The sequence below is a fragment of the Salvelinus namaycush genome, chromosome 24, assembly GCF_016432855.1.
Source record: "Salvelinus namaycush isolate Seneca chromosome 24, SaNama_1.0, whole genome shotgun sequence".
Taxonomy (NCBI): domain Eukaryota; kingdom Metazoa; phylum Chordata; class Actinopteri; order Salmoniformes; family Salmonidae; genus Salvelinus; species Salvelinus namaycush.
The window spans coordinates 30730387-30744303 of NC_052330.1; the positions used below are offsets into that span (position 1 = coordinate 30730387).

A 13917-nucleotide genomic window follows, 5' to 3' on the forward strand; every position below is an offset into this window, starting at 1 on the left:
TTGCACTGACTTTGTTGATAACTACTTTGTTGGGGGAAAATGTACTTGTTAAAATTGTGATTTTGTGTTTATACAGGACCTCCTATCCCCACCTACAGTCAACATCATGTCAATGCGGAGCTACACAGAGCTATACGGAGACCTCCAGATTATTACAAATTTTGGGAAGTGCACGGTGATGCAGTACCCAGCTCAACCTCCACAAGACTCCAGAGGCTCCGCAATTGATTCACACCCATACTACACGGTCTGATCAAGCATAAATTGGCTTTTTGTCACTCTAGATAAGTGGGTCTGCTAAATGACTAAAATGTAAGAATGTCAATATTTTTTTATTGTCTTTTACTCGCCATTCTTTTTTCTAAGTATTTTTTTTTATATATATCGTAATAAAGTGAAATATGCGGGAGAATTCTCGACTGATCACCTCACATGCTAGAGAGGAAGTCACATGTAGCTGCAATCTAATATCGCGAGATCCTGAACATTGTGGCGTTACCTACGTATGACGTCAGTCTGTGCGATCAAGGGGAGAAAAAAAAATGTCGCTTACGAGGTGAGTCGTGCGCCAAGGCCTTATTTATATTTTATATTTATATTTATAACACCTTTAAATAATAAAATCGCATGTTAAGACATTATGTAAAGTTACTTACGTCTTACCCCCATATTATTTTTATGAAATCGATGTTTTGGTCGTTAGCATATAGTTAGCTAGGCTAACTCCTGGCCTAGTTGGCTAGCTAGCAAGCTAACTTTAGCTAACTGCTCTCTGGTGGTTTATTTTCTTGGGGATTAGCTAACTAGGTATTTGGTTTATCGGGGTCAGGTTTATTAGAAAATGTACCTTGGCGTTACTAGTTGCGAACGCAACCTTGTGTTGTGTCTCAAAACTTTCAAACTAGCACATGCATCGTCCACGTACGCGAACGTTAGATAACTAGCTAGCCTTGTTTACAGTCGAGATATCTGAATTGCGTACATCCAATTTAATAGCGAAAGAAGATAGACAACTTTGTATTTTGTTTGTCTGCCTGCAGCTTTCTACCTGCGCCGACCCAGCTGTCCCAGGACCAGTTGGAGTCAGAGGAGAGAGCCCGGGCACAGAGGTCCCACTCCACCGCCCTGGTCTCCTCCCGCAAAGAACCCCCTCCCTACGGCTACAGGAAGAGCTGGGTGCCACGCTCTCTGGAGGTACTGATATTTACGCCGTACCTAGTTTAATGGATTCAATGAGGCTGTGATTCTGTGTTAGCTATGAGTTGTCTTAGAAGGGACTCCATGTAAAGTGGAAGGGACAGTCAAAGCCTTACATGAGTATGCTATTTTTGGTGCTGTGTTAGATATGTTAGATAGTACTCTGTCCAGAAAAAATAGGTAATGTGAGACTTTTTCTTGGTTTGTGTTTGGCTCCCCTGCGTTGTAGGACTTTGGAGATGGAGGTACATCTCCACATAGCTTCTTAGTCTCAGTTTGTTTGACTCTCTGCCTTGTTTTGTGTTGTAGGACTTTGGAGATGGCGGTGCCTTCCCTGAGATCCACGTGGCCCAGTTCCCTCTGGAGATGGGCAGGAAGAAAAAGACATCCAATGCCCTGGCCGTTCAGGTGGATGCTGAAGGCAAGATCAAATACGATGCCATCGCCAGACAGGGACAGGGCAAGGACAAAGTAAGAATATTATTAAATATCCAGCTGGTCTGCTTGGTCTAGCTAGATCTACAATGCAGTTGGACGTACAATACATTCTCAGATGAGTCTGCGACATAAAGTAAGGTCCACAATTTATGTTGTGAGCCTATAGTTACCAAGTAAATAAAGCTGTTTCTTGCCCAGATCATGTGTTAAAATTTGTTTGTTTTATGGTTTATCTTGGCCAGGTCGCAGTTGTAAATGAGAACTTGTTCTCAACTGGCCTACCTGGTGAAATAAAAAAACGAGGAGCCATCATTTGAATAAACGAGCCCATAGAGAACCAGTGTAGAGTTCCGTTTCTGTATATTCAGCTGTCTCCTCTGTTCTCCCTGTGCAGGTGATCTTCAGTAAGTACACAGACCTGCTTCCTAAGGAAGTGCTGAACGATGATGCTCCTGAGCTGCAGAAGCCTGACGAGGAGGCTGTCAAAGAGCTGACGGAGAAGACCCGCGATGCTCTGATGAAGCAGGTCTCTCAGAAGATCGCTGCAGCCATGCCTGTGAGGGCAGCAGACAAACAGGCCCCTGCACAGTACATCAGGTATGGTTGTTCTCTGTGATATACTATTAGTGGCCAGTTTATTAGGTATGCCCATCTAGTATTGGGTCGGACCCCTCTTTGCGTCCAGAACAACCGGATTTCTCCAGGCAATGGATTCTACAAGGAGTGGAGTTCAAACGTTGCTCTATTGGGATCAAGGGACCTAACGAGTGCCAGGAAAACATTCCCCACACTATTACACCACCACACCATGGGGCGGCAGGTAGCCAAGTGGTTAGAGCGCTGGTCTAGTAACTGAAAGTTTGCACGATCGAATCCCCGAGCTGACAAGGTATAAATCTGTCGTTCTGCCCCTGAACAAGGTATTTAACCCACTGTTCCTAGGTCATCATTGAAAATAAGATTTTGTTCTTTTAACTGACTTGCCTAGTTAAATAAAAGTTTAAAAAATAAACACCTGCATGTAACGTTGACACCAGGCAGGATGGGGCCATGGACTCATGCTGCTTATGTCAAATCCTGACTGCCATCAGCATGACACAACAGGAACGGGATTCGTCGAACCAGGCAATGTTTTTCCACTCCTCAGTTGTCCAGTGTTGGTGATCACGTGCCCACTGGAGCCGCTTCTTCTTGTTTTTAACTGATCGGAGTGGAACCCGGTGTGGGCGTCTGCTGCAATAGTCCATCTGTTACAAGGACCGATGAGTTGTGCTTTCCGAAATGCCGTTCTGCGCTCTACTGTTGTATTGTGTCGTGTCGTTGTTTGTCTGTTTGTGGGCAGGCTGTTAGCTTGCATGATTCTGGCCATTCTCCTTCGACCTCTCATCAACAAGCTGTTTTTGAGCCACAGGACTGCTGTTGACTGGATGTTGTTTGTTTGTTGCGCCGTTCTCTGTAAACCCTGGACACTGTCGTGCTTGAAAAGCCCAGGATGCCGGCCGTTTCTGAGATAATGGATGTAGAGCTAACCATTTTTGTGATTGGGGTGGTGTACCTAATAAACTGGCCACTAAGTGTATATGATACAATGATGTAAAATGTGTATGTATTTCTGTCCTACAGAAGAATATAATACAACGTTTTTCAGACGCAATTTAGAAATCATCATTGTGGTCTGAACAATTGCGTACTTCCATGAAACCTATCATTTATTCAAAGTGTTTTTGTGGTTTATTGAAAGGGGCCTGTAGATGCTGATACCTTGCGTGTTATTCCCCCAGGTACACTCCTTCCCAGCAGGGTGTGGCCTTCAACTCCGGGGCCAAACAGAGGGTCATTCGTATGGTGGAGATGCAGAAGGACCCCATGGAGCCCCCACGCTTCAAGTAAGTACATTTTCATCATGGTCACTGACTAAATGCTTGCTAAACTCGTTAACTGACATGCTTGTCAGTTTTATTATCTTGCTGGGGTAACTCGAGTCGTGCACATCCTTAAACAAAATTGGTGCAGACTTGAAGCCCACCCCCTTACTGTGTTAAATGAAATGTTTGGTTGTTGTTTGTTTCAGGATCAACAAGAAGATTCCTCGTGGTCCTCCCTCCCCTCCTGCACCAGTCATGCACTCTCCCAGCAGAAAGGTAATGTTGGGGGTCAGACAAGGGGTGTGACGTTTGAACGAATTTGGAATCGTTAACGTTTCGGAAAAGAGTCCCTAACTGAAAACCTTTTATTTATTTTGATTAAAATCCTAGTGCAGGTATCACAAAACTGTCACTAACAGGTCCTGGTCATTATAAAGGCACAACATTTAAATGTAACAAATACATAACGCAAAAATACTGTAGGTAGGCGATACGGCTCTAAAGCGCTCCACACGTCATCGTCGTTAACAGTTGTAAAAATAGCAGATAGTGAGACAAAGAAGCGAAGACCTGTATGGCAATACTTGGAGAAGGTGATAAAATGCAAACTTTGCGGAGTGGAATTGAGCTACAGTGGCAGTACAGGTGCTGAAAGGGAGGCAGTGAGAGACCCAACCCGTTGCTGGCAGCAGGGTGGTGAGGGACGGAGTCAGAAACCCAGCCCGTTACTGGCAGCAGGGTGGTGAGGGACGGAGTCAGAAACCCAACCCGTTACTGGCAGCAGGGCGATGAGGGACGGAGTCAGAAACCCAGCCCGTTACTGGCAGCAGGGCGGTGAGGGACGGAGTCAGAAACCCAACCCGTTACTGGCAGCAGGGCGATGAGGGACGGAGTCAGAAACCCAGCCCGTTACTGGCAGCAGGGCGGTGAGGGACGGAGTCAGAGACCCAGCCCGTTACTGGCAGCAGGGCGGTGAGGGACGGAGTCAGAGACCCAACCCGTTGCTGGCAGCAGGGCGATGAGGGACGGAGTCAGAAACCCAACCCGTTGCTGGCAGCAGGGCGATGAGGGACGGAGTCAGAAACCCAACCCGTTGCTGGCAGCAGGGCGGTGAGGGACGGAGTCAGAAACCCAACCCGTTACTGGCAGCAGGGCGGTGAGGGACGGAGTCAGAAACCCAACCCGTTGCTGGCAGCAGGGCGATGAGGGACGGAGTCAGAAACCCAACCCGTTGCTGGCAGCAGGGCGATGAGGGACGGAGTCAGAATCCCAACCCGTTGCTGGCAGCAGGGCGATGAGGGACGGAGTCAGAGACCCAACCCGTTGCTGGCAGCAGGGCGATGAGGGACGGAGTCAGAGACCCAACCCGTTGCTGGCAGCAGGGCGGTGAGGGACGGAGTCAGAAACCCAACCCGTTGCTGGCAGCAGGGCGGTGAGGGACGGAGTCAGAAACCCAACCCGTTGCTGGCAGCAGGGCGATGAGGGACGGAGTCAGAAACCCAACCCGTTGCTGGCAGCAGGGCGGTGAGGGACGGAGTCAGAAACCCAACCCGTTGCTGGCAGCAGGGCGGTGAGGGACGGAGTCAGAAACCCAACCCGTTGCTGGCAGCAGGGCGATGAGGGACGGAGTCAGAGACCCAACCCGTTGCTGGCAGCAGGGCGATGAGGGACGGAGTCAGAAACCCAACCCGTTGCTGGCAGCAGGGCGGTGAGGGACGGAGTCAGAAACCCAACCCGTTGCTGGCAGCAGGGCGATGAGGGACGGAGTGAGAAAATCACAGCGCTGATTACAGAAATGACTGCAGTTGATATGCAGGCATTGTCAGTGGTTGAGGATGTAGGCTACAATACCCTAATGGTATATCTAGAGCCAGTCTACAAGATGCCATGTTGGAAAACCATGACTGCTCTGCAAGTACAAAGCGCTAACTCTCAAACACCATATGTGGCGTTAATAACAGATTGTCTATGATCACGCTGTTCTACATTGCTACAAGGATCCATCACATTGATGAGAGTGAAGTCCCATGTGTGCCTCTCCATGTTCTCAGTACAACAGAGAACCTGAAACATCAGTTAATACCATCGTTGATGAGTGGGTGGTGGACAGCAGTTAATACCATCGTTGATGAGTGGGTGGTGGACAGAATTAACCGAATCGTTACTGAGTGGGTAACCGCCTAGCGGTTATACGGCGGACCATATCTGAAATGTGAATTCACATCATTTTATGAAGAAAATAAATAAATTGAATGAGAGAAAAAAGGCCATTTAAATATTGACATATCCCTTGTTCAGACCATAGGGGTTCAGACAGGTACATGCATCTCAAGGTTTAGGCAGAGTTACTACAGTTCTGTTTTGAGCACTTTAATTTTGTTTTAAAAGCATCGGGTCAATTGAATACATCAATCTGGAACCTTCTCCCTCTAGCTGTGTAAATGGGTTAATCTGGAACCTTCTCCCTCTAGCTGTGTAAATGGGTTAATCTGGAACCTTCTCCCTCTAGCTGTGTAAATGGGTTAATCTGGAACCTTCTCCCTCTAGCTGTGTAAATGGGTTAATCTGGAACCTTCTCCCTCTCGCTGTGTAAATGGGTTCATCTGGAACCTTCTCCCTCTCGCTGTGTAAATGGGTTCATCTGGAACCTTCTCCCTCTCGCTGTGTAAATGGGTTCATCTGGAACCTTCTCCCTCTCGCTGTGTAAATGGGTTCATCTGGAACCTTCTCCCTCTAGCTGTGTAAATGGGTTCATCTGGAACCTTCTCCCTCTAGCTGTGTAAATGGGTTAATCTGGAACCTTCCCCCTCTAGCTGTGTAAATGGGTTCATCTGGAACCTTCTCCCTCTAGCTGTGTAAATGGGTTCATCTGGAACCTTCTCCCTCTAGCTGTGTAAATGGGTTCATCTGGAACCTTCTCCCTCTAGCTGTGTAAATGGGTTCATCTGGAACCTTCTCCCTCTAGCTGTGTAAATGTTGAACATAGATGTGACGTGTTTTCTCTCTGTCCTTTCAGATGACTGTCAAGGAGCAACAGGAGTGGAAGATTCCCCCCTGTATTTCAAACTGGAAGAATGCAAAGGTACTGACTCTAACTCTGCTTCCTCCCTCTGGAGGCACTGGTGAATCAATGAGACATTTATCTTTGTTTGAGGCCAAGAGCGACGACATTGGAAGTAGCCCATTTTCTGTGTTTCGTCTCCCTAGGGTTACACCATCCCACTGGACAAGCGTCTGGCTGCGGACGGTAGAGGACTGCAGACCGTTCACATCAACGAGAACTTTGCCAAACTGGCCGAGGCGCTCTACATTGCTGACAGAAAGGTAAACAGTCTGTGGGTTTGGGCCTCGGTGTTCGTCCTGTGCCTTAGCAACTTCTCAGAGCCTCTCTGAAATAATGTTTTGGTGGCGAATGGTTTTTGTCCATTTCAAAGCCAACTACAGTTCTGTGTGATATGGATTTCCGAGTGATTCTGTCGCCATGAAAATACTATTCAGTGTTCTCTCTTTTTTGTTGAGTCTAGGCCAGAGAGGCTGTGGAGATGAGAGCCCAGGTGGAGAAGAAGATGGCCCAGAAAGAGAAGGAGAAGAAGGAGGAGAAGCTCAGAGAGCTGGCTCAGATGGCCCGAGACCGCAGGGCAGGGATCAAAGGTCACGGAGGGGACAAAGGTCAGTTCACCACCCTCTTCCTGCTTTAATTCTACCCTAACCACAGATCTAGGATCAGATCATCTGTTTATGATTTCATGTTTTCCTGTACAAGGACCGCCAATGTAAAGAGTTGCACAGTATCAAAGCTGTGTGCATGGTCACAAATCCCTAATAAGTACATTTGAAATGAAATATACTGACAGTGTTTAACCAAACGCAGCATTTCGAAACACATTCTGAGTCTTGTCCAAGTAGCTCTGTGCATGCAGAGGGAGGACTAGACTCAGCTGTCGTTTGTGAGTGAGCCTCCTGGTAACCCCTTTGCTCTCTCTCCCCCTGCACTGTCCCACTCTCTCATTCCCTGTTCCTTCTCCCTCTCTCCCCCTGCACTGTCCCACTCTCTCATTCCCTGTTTCTTCTCCCTCTCTCCCCCTGCACTGTCCCACTCTCTCATTCCCTGTTTCTTCTCCCTCTCTCCCCCTGCACTGTCCCACTCTCTCATTCCCTGTTTCTTCTCCCTCTCTCCCCCTGCACTGTCCCACTCTCTCATTCCCTGTTTCTTCTCCCTCTCTCCCCCTGCACTGTCCCACGCTCTCATTCCCTGTTTCTTCTCCCTCTCTCCCCCTGCACTGTCCCACTCTATCATTCCCTGTTCCTTCTCCATCTCTCCCCCTGCACTGTCCCACTCTCTCATTCCCTGTTTCTTCTCCCTCTCTCCCCCTGCACTGTCCCACTCTCTCATTCCCTGTTCCTTCTCCCTCTCTCCCCCTGCACTGTCCCACTCTCTCATTCCCTGTTCCTTCTCCCTCTCTCCCCCTGCACTGTCCCACTCTCTCATTCCCTGTTCCTTCTCCCTCTCTCCCCCTGCACTGTCCCACTCTCTCATTCCCTGTTTCTTCTCCCTCTCTCCCCCTGCACTGTCCCACTCTCTCATTCCCTGTTCCTTCTCCCTCTCTCCCCCTGCACTGTCCCACTCTCTCATCCCCTGTTTCTTCTCCATCTCTCCCCCTGCACTGTCCCACTCTCTCATCCCCTGTTTCTTCTCCATCTCTCCCCCTGCACTGTCCCACTCTCTCATTCCCTGTTCCTTCTCCCTCTCTCCCCCTGCACTGTCCCACGCTCTCATTCCCTGTTTCTTCTCCCTCTCTCCCCCTGCACTGTCCCGCACTGTGCCACTCTCTCATTCCCTATTTCTTCTCCCTCTCTCCCCCTGCACTGTCCCACTCTCTCATTCCCTGTTCCTTCTCCCTCTCTCCCCCTGCACTGTCCCACTCTCTCATTCCCTGTTCCTTCTCCCTCTCTCCCCCTGCACTGTCCCACTCTCTCATTCCCTGTTCCTTCTCCCTCTCTCCCCCTGCACTGTCCCACTCTCTCATTCCCTGTTTCTTCTCCCTCTCTCCCCCTGCACTGTCCCACTCTCTCATTCCCTGTTCCTTCTCCCTCTCTCCCCCTGCACTGTCCCACTCTCTCATTCCCTGTTCCTTCTCCCTCTCTCCCCCTGCACTGTCCCACTCTCTCATTCCCTGTTTCTTCTCCCTCTCTCCCCCTGCACTGTGCCACTCTCTCATTCCCTATTTCTTCTCCCTCTCTCCCCCTGCACTGTGCCACTCTCTCATTCCCTGTTTCTTCTCCATCTCTCATTCCCTGTTTCTTCTCCATCTCTATCCTTTCATACCTCCAACTACTATCACTCCCTCTCCTATACCTCCCCTGTATTTCTCTCTCCTCCCTCCGTCTCTCTTGTGGCAGGTGGAGAGGACGGTGAGGCCAGAGAGCGTGACGAGATCCGTCATGACAGGAGAAAAGAGAGACAGCACGACAGGAACATCTCCAGAGCTGCCCCTGATAAGAGGTACAATCATTTTTAACAACGCAACAGACAAACATACACAAGTACTCCAGTCACACACTCATACACACCCGACCCACTCACTTTACACACACACCCTGTGGAATCATTCATGGTGCGTAAGAAACGTAGAATGAATGCAGCTTACCACAGCAGCACCCAGCCCTGACCCCTTGTCTGTCTGTCTGCTACGACTGCAGGGAGACAGCGAGGCAGGGAGTGAGAGGAGAGAGACCAACAGAGACTACTTAACCTTGCCATTGCTTCTGCTGGATGTGATTATCTGCAGATTTGTAGAGATTGGGATGATAAAGTTATGCGACCGTAATGTGCTATAGTGTGTGTGGTTTGGAGCAGAAACTAATTCTACACAAAGCTACAGAGGTTAGGTGCACTAGGTTTAGCTCGCAGGCTACCTTCCATTGTAGTACTCCTAAATGAATGTCTCCTGTTGTCTCTCCTTCTTCCTCAACTGTCTGGTGTTTTTCCATCGTCAGGTCGAAGCTGCAGAGAGACCAGGACAGAGATGTCAGTGAGCTCATCGCTCTGGGCCAGCCCAACCCTAGAGCCTCCAGCGAGGCTCAGTACGACCAGAGACTGTTTAACCAGAGCAAGGTGAGATGGAGCGCACACACACACACTAGTGATGCGCGGGTTGACCCGTAACCTGCCGTCCCCGCGGTTATATCCACAGGCGGGTGGGGTTAGGGTCATGAAATATTGTGTGGCTGAAGGAGGGTAGAATAAAGACAAAACAATACTGTAACAAATTCATTCATGTATAATTCTTGTGCAATTTATATCTATAGGCTACATAGAGGTTTTTCTTTCATTATTTTAGTCTGTCTGGCGTTAGTGTGTAATCCTAAACTGTGCCAAATACACACCAATAACAGTTGATCTTTATCATCATCATAAAAGCTGATAGTATTTAAACCACATAAAATATGGATCCAAGCCGAACTGGAATGTTATCATAAACAAGTTGGCTTGTTTTCACTGGTTTTTATTTCCTTACAACCCTTCAAGCTGATTTAATTTGAACATTTTGCACACAAAATCTTACACACTTTTTTTGCCCCCTCCCCCCAGGGTATGGACAGTGGTTTTGCCGGTGGGGAGGATGAGATGTACAACGTGTACGACCAGCCGTTCAGGAGAGGCAGCGACATGGCCCAGAACATCTACAGGCCCACCAAGAGCTCTGACAAGGACATGTATGGAGACGACCTGGACACACTCATGCAGAGCAGCAAGTACGCAAAGCCACCTGTTATGTTACCCTTCTGTATTTATGATATACTGTTAGATGTGTGTATATATATATATATATATATATATATATACACATGTGTACAAGGACATGTCTTGAAATGACTGGGACATCTAGCTGGGCGATATGGACAAAAATCCGTATCGCGGTAAATTACCTGAATTGATGCGGTAACGATAAATAGAACGATAAGTTTAACATTTAGATTTTATTAGGATCCACATTAGCCGACACCAGTGGTGACAGCTAGTCTTACTGGAGTCCAACACCATAACCTAAAAGACATTACAGACTAAATACAATTTACATCCATTTAAAAACATGAACATGTAGTGTGTTTGTGCATCTATCAGTTCCACATACATGTCGGTACGTACACACAACCAGTAGGTCAGTACGTACACACAACCAGTAGGTCACACGTCAGTACGTACACACAACCAGTAGGTCACACGTCAGTACGTACACACAACCAGTAGGTCACACGTCAGTACGTACACACAACCAGTAGGTCAGTACGTACACACAACCAGTAGGTCAGTACGTACACACAACCAGTAGGTCACACGTCAGTACGTACACACAACCAGTAGGTCAGTACGTACACACAACCAGTAGGTCAGTACGTACACACAACCAGTAGGTCAGTACGTACACACAACCAGTAGGTCGCACGTCAGTACGTACACACAACCAGTAGGTCAGTACGTACACACAACCAGTAGGTCAGTACGTACACACAACCAGTAGGTCGCACGTCAGTACGTACACACAACCAGTAGGTCAGTACGTACACACAACCAGTAGGTCAGTACGTACACACAACCAGTAGGTCACACGTCGGTACGTACACACAACCAGTAGGTCAGTACGTACACACAACCAGTAGGTCAGTACGTACACACAACCAGTAGGTCACACGTCAGTACGTACACACAACCAGTAGGTCGCACGTCAGTGCGTACACACAACCAGTAGGTCAGTACGTACACACAACCAGTAGGTCAGTACGTACACACAACCAGTAGGTCAGTACGTACACACAACCAGTAGGTCGCACGTCAGTACGTACACACAACCAGTAGGTCAGTACGTACACACAACCAGTAGGTCGCACGTCAGTACGTACACACAACCAGTAGGTCAGTACGTACACACAACCAGTAGGTCACACGTCAGTACGTACACACAACCAGTAGGTCAGTACGTACACACAACCAGTAGGTCACACGTCAGTACGTACACACAACCAGTAGGTCAGTACGTACACACAACCAGTAGGTCAGTACGTACACACAACCAGTAGGTCGCACGTCAGTGCGTACACACAACCAGTAGGTCAGTACGTACACACAACCAGTAGGTCAGTACGTACACACAACCAGTAGGTCAGTACGTACACACAACCAGTAGGTCAGTACGTACACACAACCAGTAGGTCGCACGTCAGTACGTACACACAACCAGTAGGTCAGTACGTACACACAACCAGTAGGTCACACGTCAGTACGTACACACAACCAGTAGGTCAGTACGTACACACAACCAGTAGGTCACACGTCAGTACGTACACACAACCAGTAGGTCGGTACGTACACACAACCAGTAGGTCGGTACGTACACACAACCAGTAGGTCGGTACGTACACACAACCAGTAGGTCGGTACGTACACACAACCAGTAGGTCGGTACGGCACTGTTTCCTCTCTGGGAGAGATACACAGTCTACTGTTTCCTCTCTGGGAGAGATACACAGTCCACTGCTGATAAATTAACACTGCCAGAAAGCTCCAGTCTGTAGGTACTATAGTGATATTTCACTAAGTGGAGTGTGCAGCTCTTACCAGGGGTCGACCGTATAGTGTGTATACCAGAGCAGAATATCTCTACGTCATCTGCAGCATCCATCTCCTGATGTCCACAACGTCTCCTCAGACAGTCTACCTTAGTTTCACTGGCTGCTTTATGTGATTGGTTTCTTTACTGGACTGCAGATAACAGGGACTGATGGTGGAATGTGATACTAGCTATAGGTTGATAGACTGTTCCATAGGGTTTATCAGTAGTAAATTCAACCTGCCCTTATTATGTTTGAAATATGGAGACATTAGACCTTGAAAGTTAAATGGAAAACACTTCAAAGGATGAATTGTTTTATGCATTTATTTACTCAGCACTGCACTTCATATGGGTCATACCAAGTCTCCTCTGTACCTACCAGAATTCAACATCCAACCATGTTTGAAGAATGTTTTTGAGTGAACACTCTATTTCCAAATTATTTAACTTCCCTCACCTCTGTCCCCTCCCCTCTACACCCCAGGGTTGTAGGGAACTAAAGGAACTTAGAATCCTTCTCGACGGGTGCACATTTTTTCCCCAGCACTAATGCAACCGATTCCTCCTCCCCTTCCAGGTTTGTTCCGGACCGTGAGTTCTCTGGTACGGACCACGGTCCTCGTCGTGACGGCCCTGTCCAGTTTGAGGAGGATCCGTTCGGTCTGGACAAGTTTTTGGAGGAGGCGAAGCAACATGGGGGCTCCAAGAGACCCTCCACCAGTAGAGGCTCCAAGGACTACGACCACGACAAGAAACGCAGGAAGGAGTGAGAGGACGGAGCAAGAGACCCAGTCTGGTGGGATGGGAGGGTAGCGTTCAGTAGGCACAAAAATGGCTGCGAATGTTTTGAAACAAGTTTCCACCTGAGACGACAAGTCTGATATTCGGGGATGGAAGGGTAGCGTTCATTTGGCACAATCTCCAAAAACATTTTGAAAAGTAGGAGTTGCCATTTTTAGCGTGTTTTAGTTAATTTTCTTTTTTTTTGTTTTAACATAGTGTTCTGCTTTTGTGCCCACTGAATGCGACCCAGGGTTTTTTGGAGGGGGAGGAATAGTTGGGTCAGGGCCTTGGCTGGGACAGTACAGATGTCCGTTTGTCTCGTCTGTTGTATGGCTGAAACCCCAAGGAATTAGCAGTGATTGTTCTTCACATCTATGTTGATGATTACCTGTTTTCTATTTTCTTTACACCATCCCTTAAACTTGACATGGAACAGAGTCTGGCCTGTAAAGTGTTTTAAAGTAAAGCCCCCTAGTTGTATTAAGCAATGTTATTATGACTTGTTTTGATAAATGATCTTTGATCTAGCAGCATTCCTGTGATTTGAGTTTGAATTCCGATCTTAAGTGATCTAGTCTATTGTATCTTGATAATAACTACACAAACTCTGTTACGGCTGGGATAGTGTAACCCTACTCTGTTACCACTAAATACACTTCAACTAGTGGATTGAACGTGTCTCGTATTTTTAGGTTTGTGCTAATAAACATAAAACCAGTGTGATTCTACAGTGATATCCAATTTTATTTGTCACATGCTTTGTAAACCACAGGTGTAGACTAACAGTGAAATGCTTACTTACAGACCCTTCTCAACAATGTAGAGAAAATTATATAAAGAGTAATAACACAATGAATAAATACACAGTGTACCAGTACTGAGTCAATGTGCAGGGGTACGAGGTAATGGAGGTAGATGCCGTGCGTTGCAAAAGTATTCACCCCCCTTGGCGTTTTTCCTATTTTGTTGCATTACAACCTGTCATTTAAATTGATTTTTATTTGGATTTAATGTAATGAACA

At 47.5% G+C, this 13917-nt stretch overlaps 1 protein-coding gene across 1 annotated transcript; it reads left to right on the forward strand.

Annotated features, from left to right (window-relative positions):
* Nucleotides 1-427: 427 nt before the first annotated feature.
* LOC120019172 (SNW domain-containing protein 1-like) lies at nucleotides 428-13625 on the forward strand. Its single transcript, XM_038962469.1, has 13 exons — nucleotides 428-556; nucleotides 1041-1194; nucleotides 1507-1668; nucleotides 2030-2232; nucleotides 3417-3521; nucleotides 3707-3776; nucleotides 6517-6582; nucleotides 6708-6824; nucleotides 7025-7169; nucleotides 8901-9003; nucleotides 9498-9615; nucleotides 10093-10256; nucleotides 12690-13625. The coding sequence occupies exons 1-13, from the start codon at nucleotides 543-545 to the stop codon at nucleotides 12880-12882; spliced, it is 1614 nt and encodes a 537-aa protein (XP_038818397.1). The 5' UTR covers nucleotides 428-542; the 3' UTR covers nucleotides 12883-13625.
* Nucleotides 13626-13917: the final 292 nt, after the last annotated feature.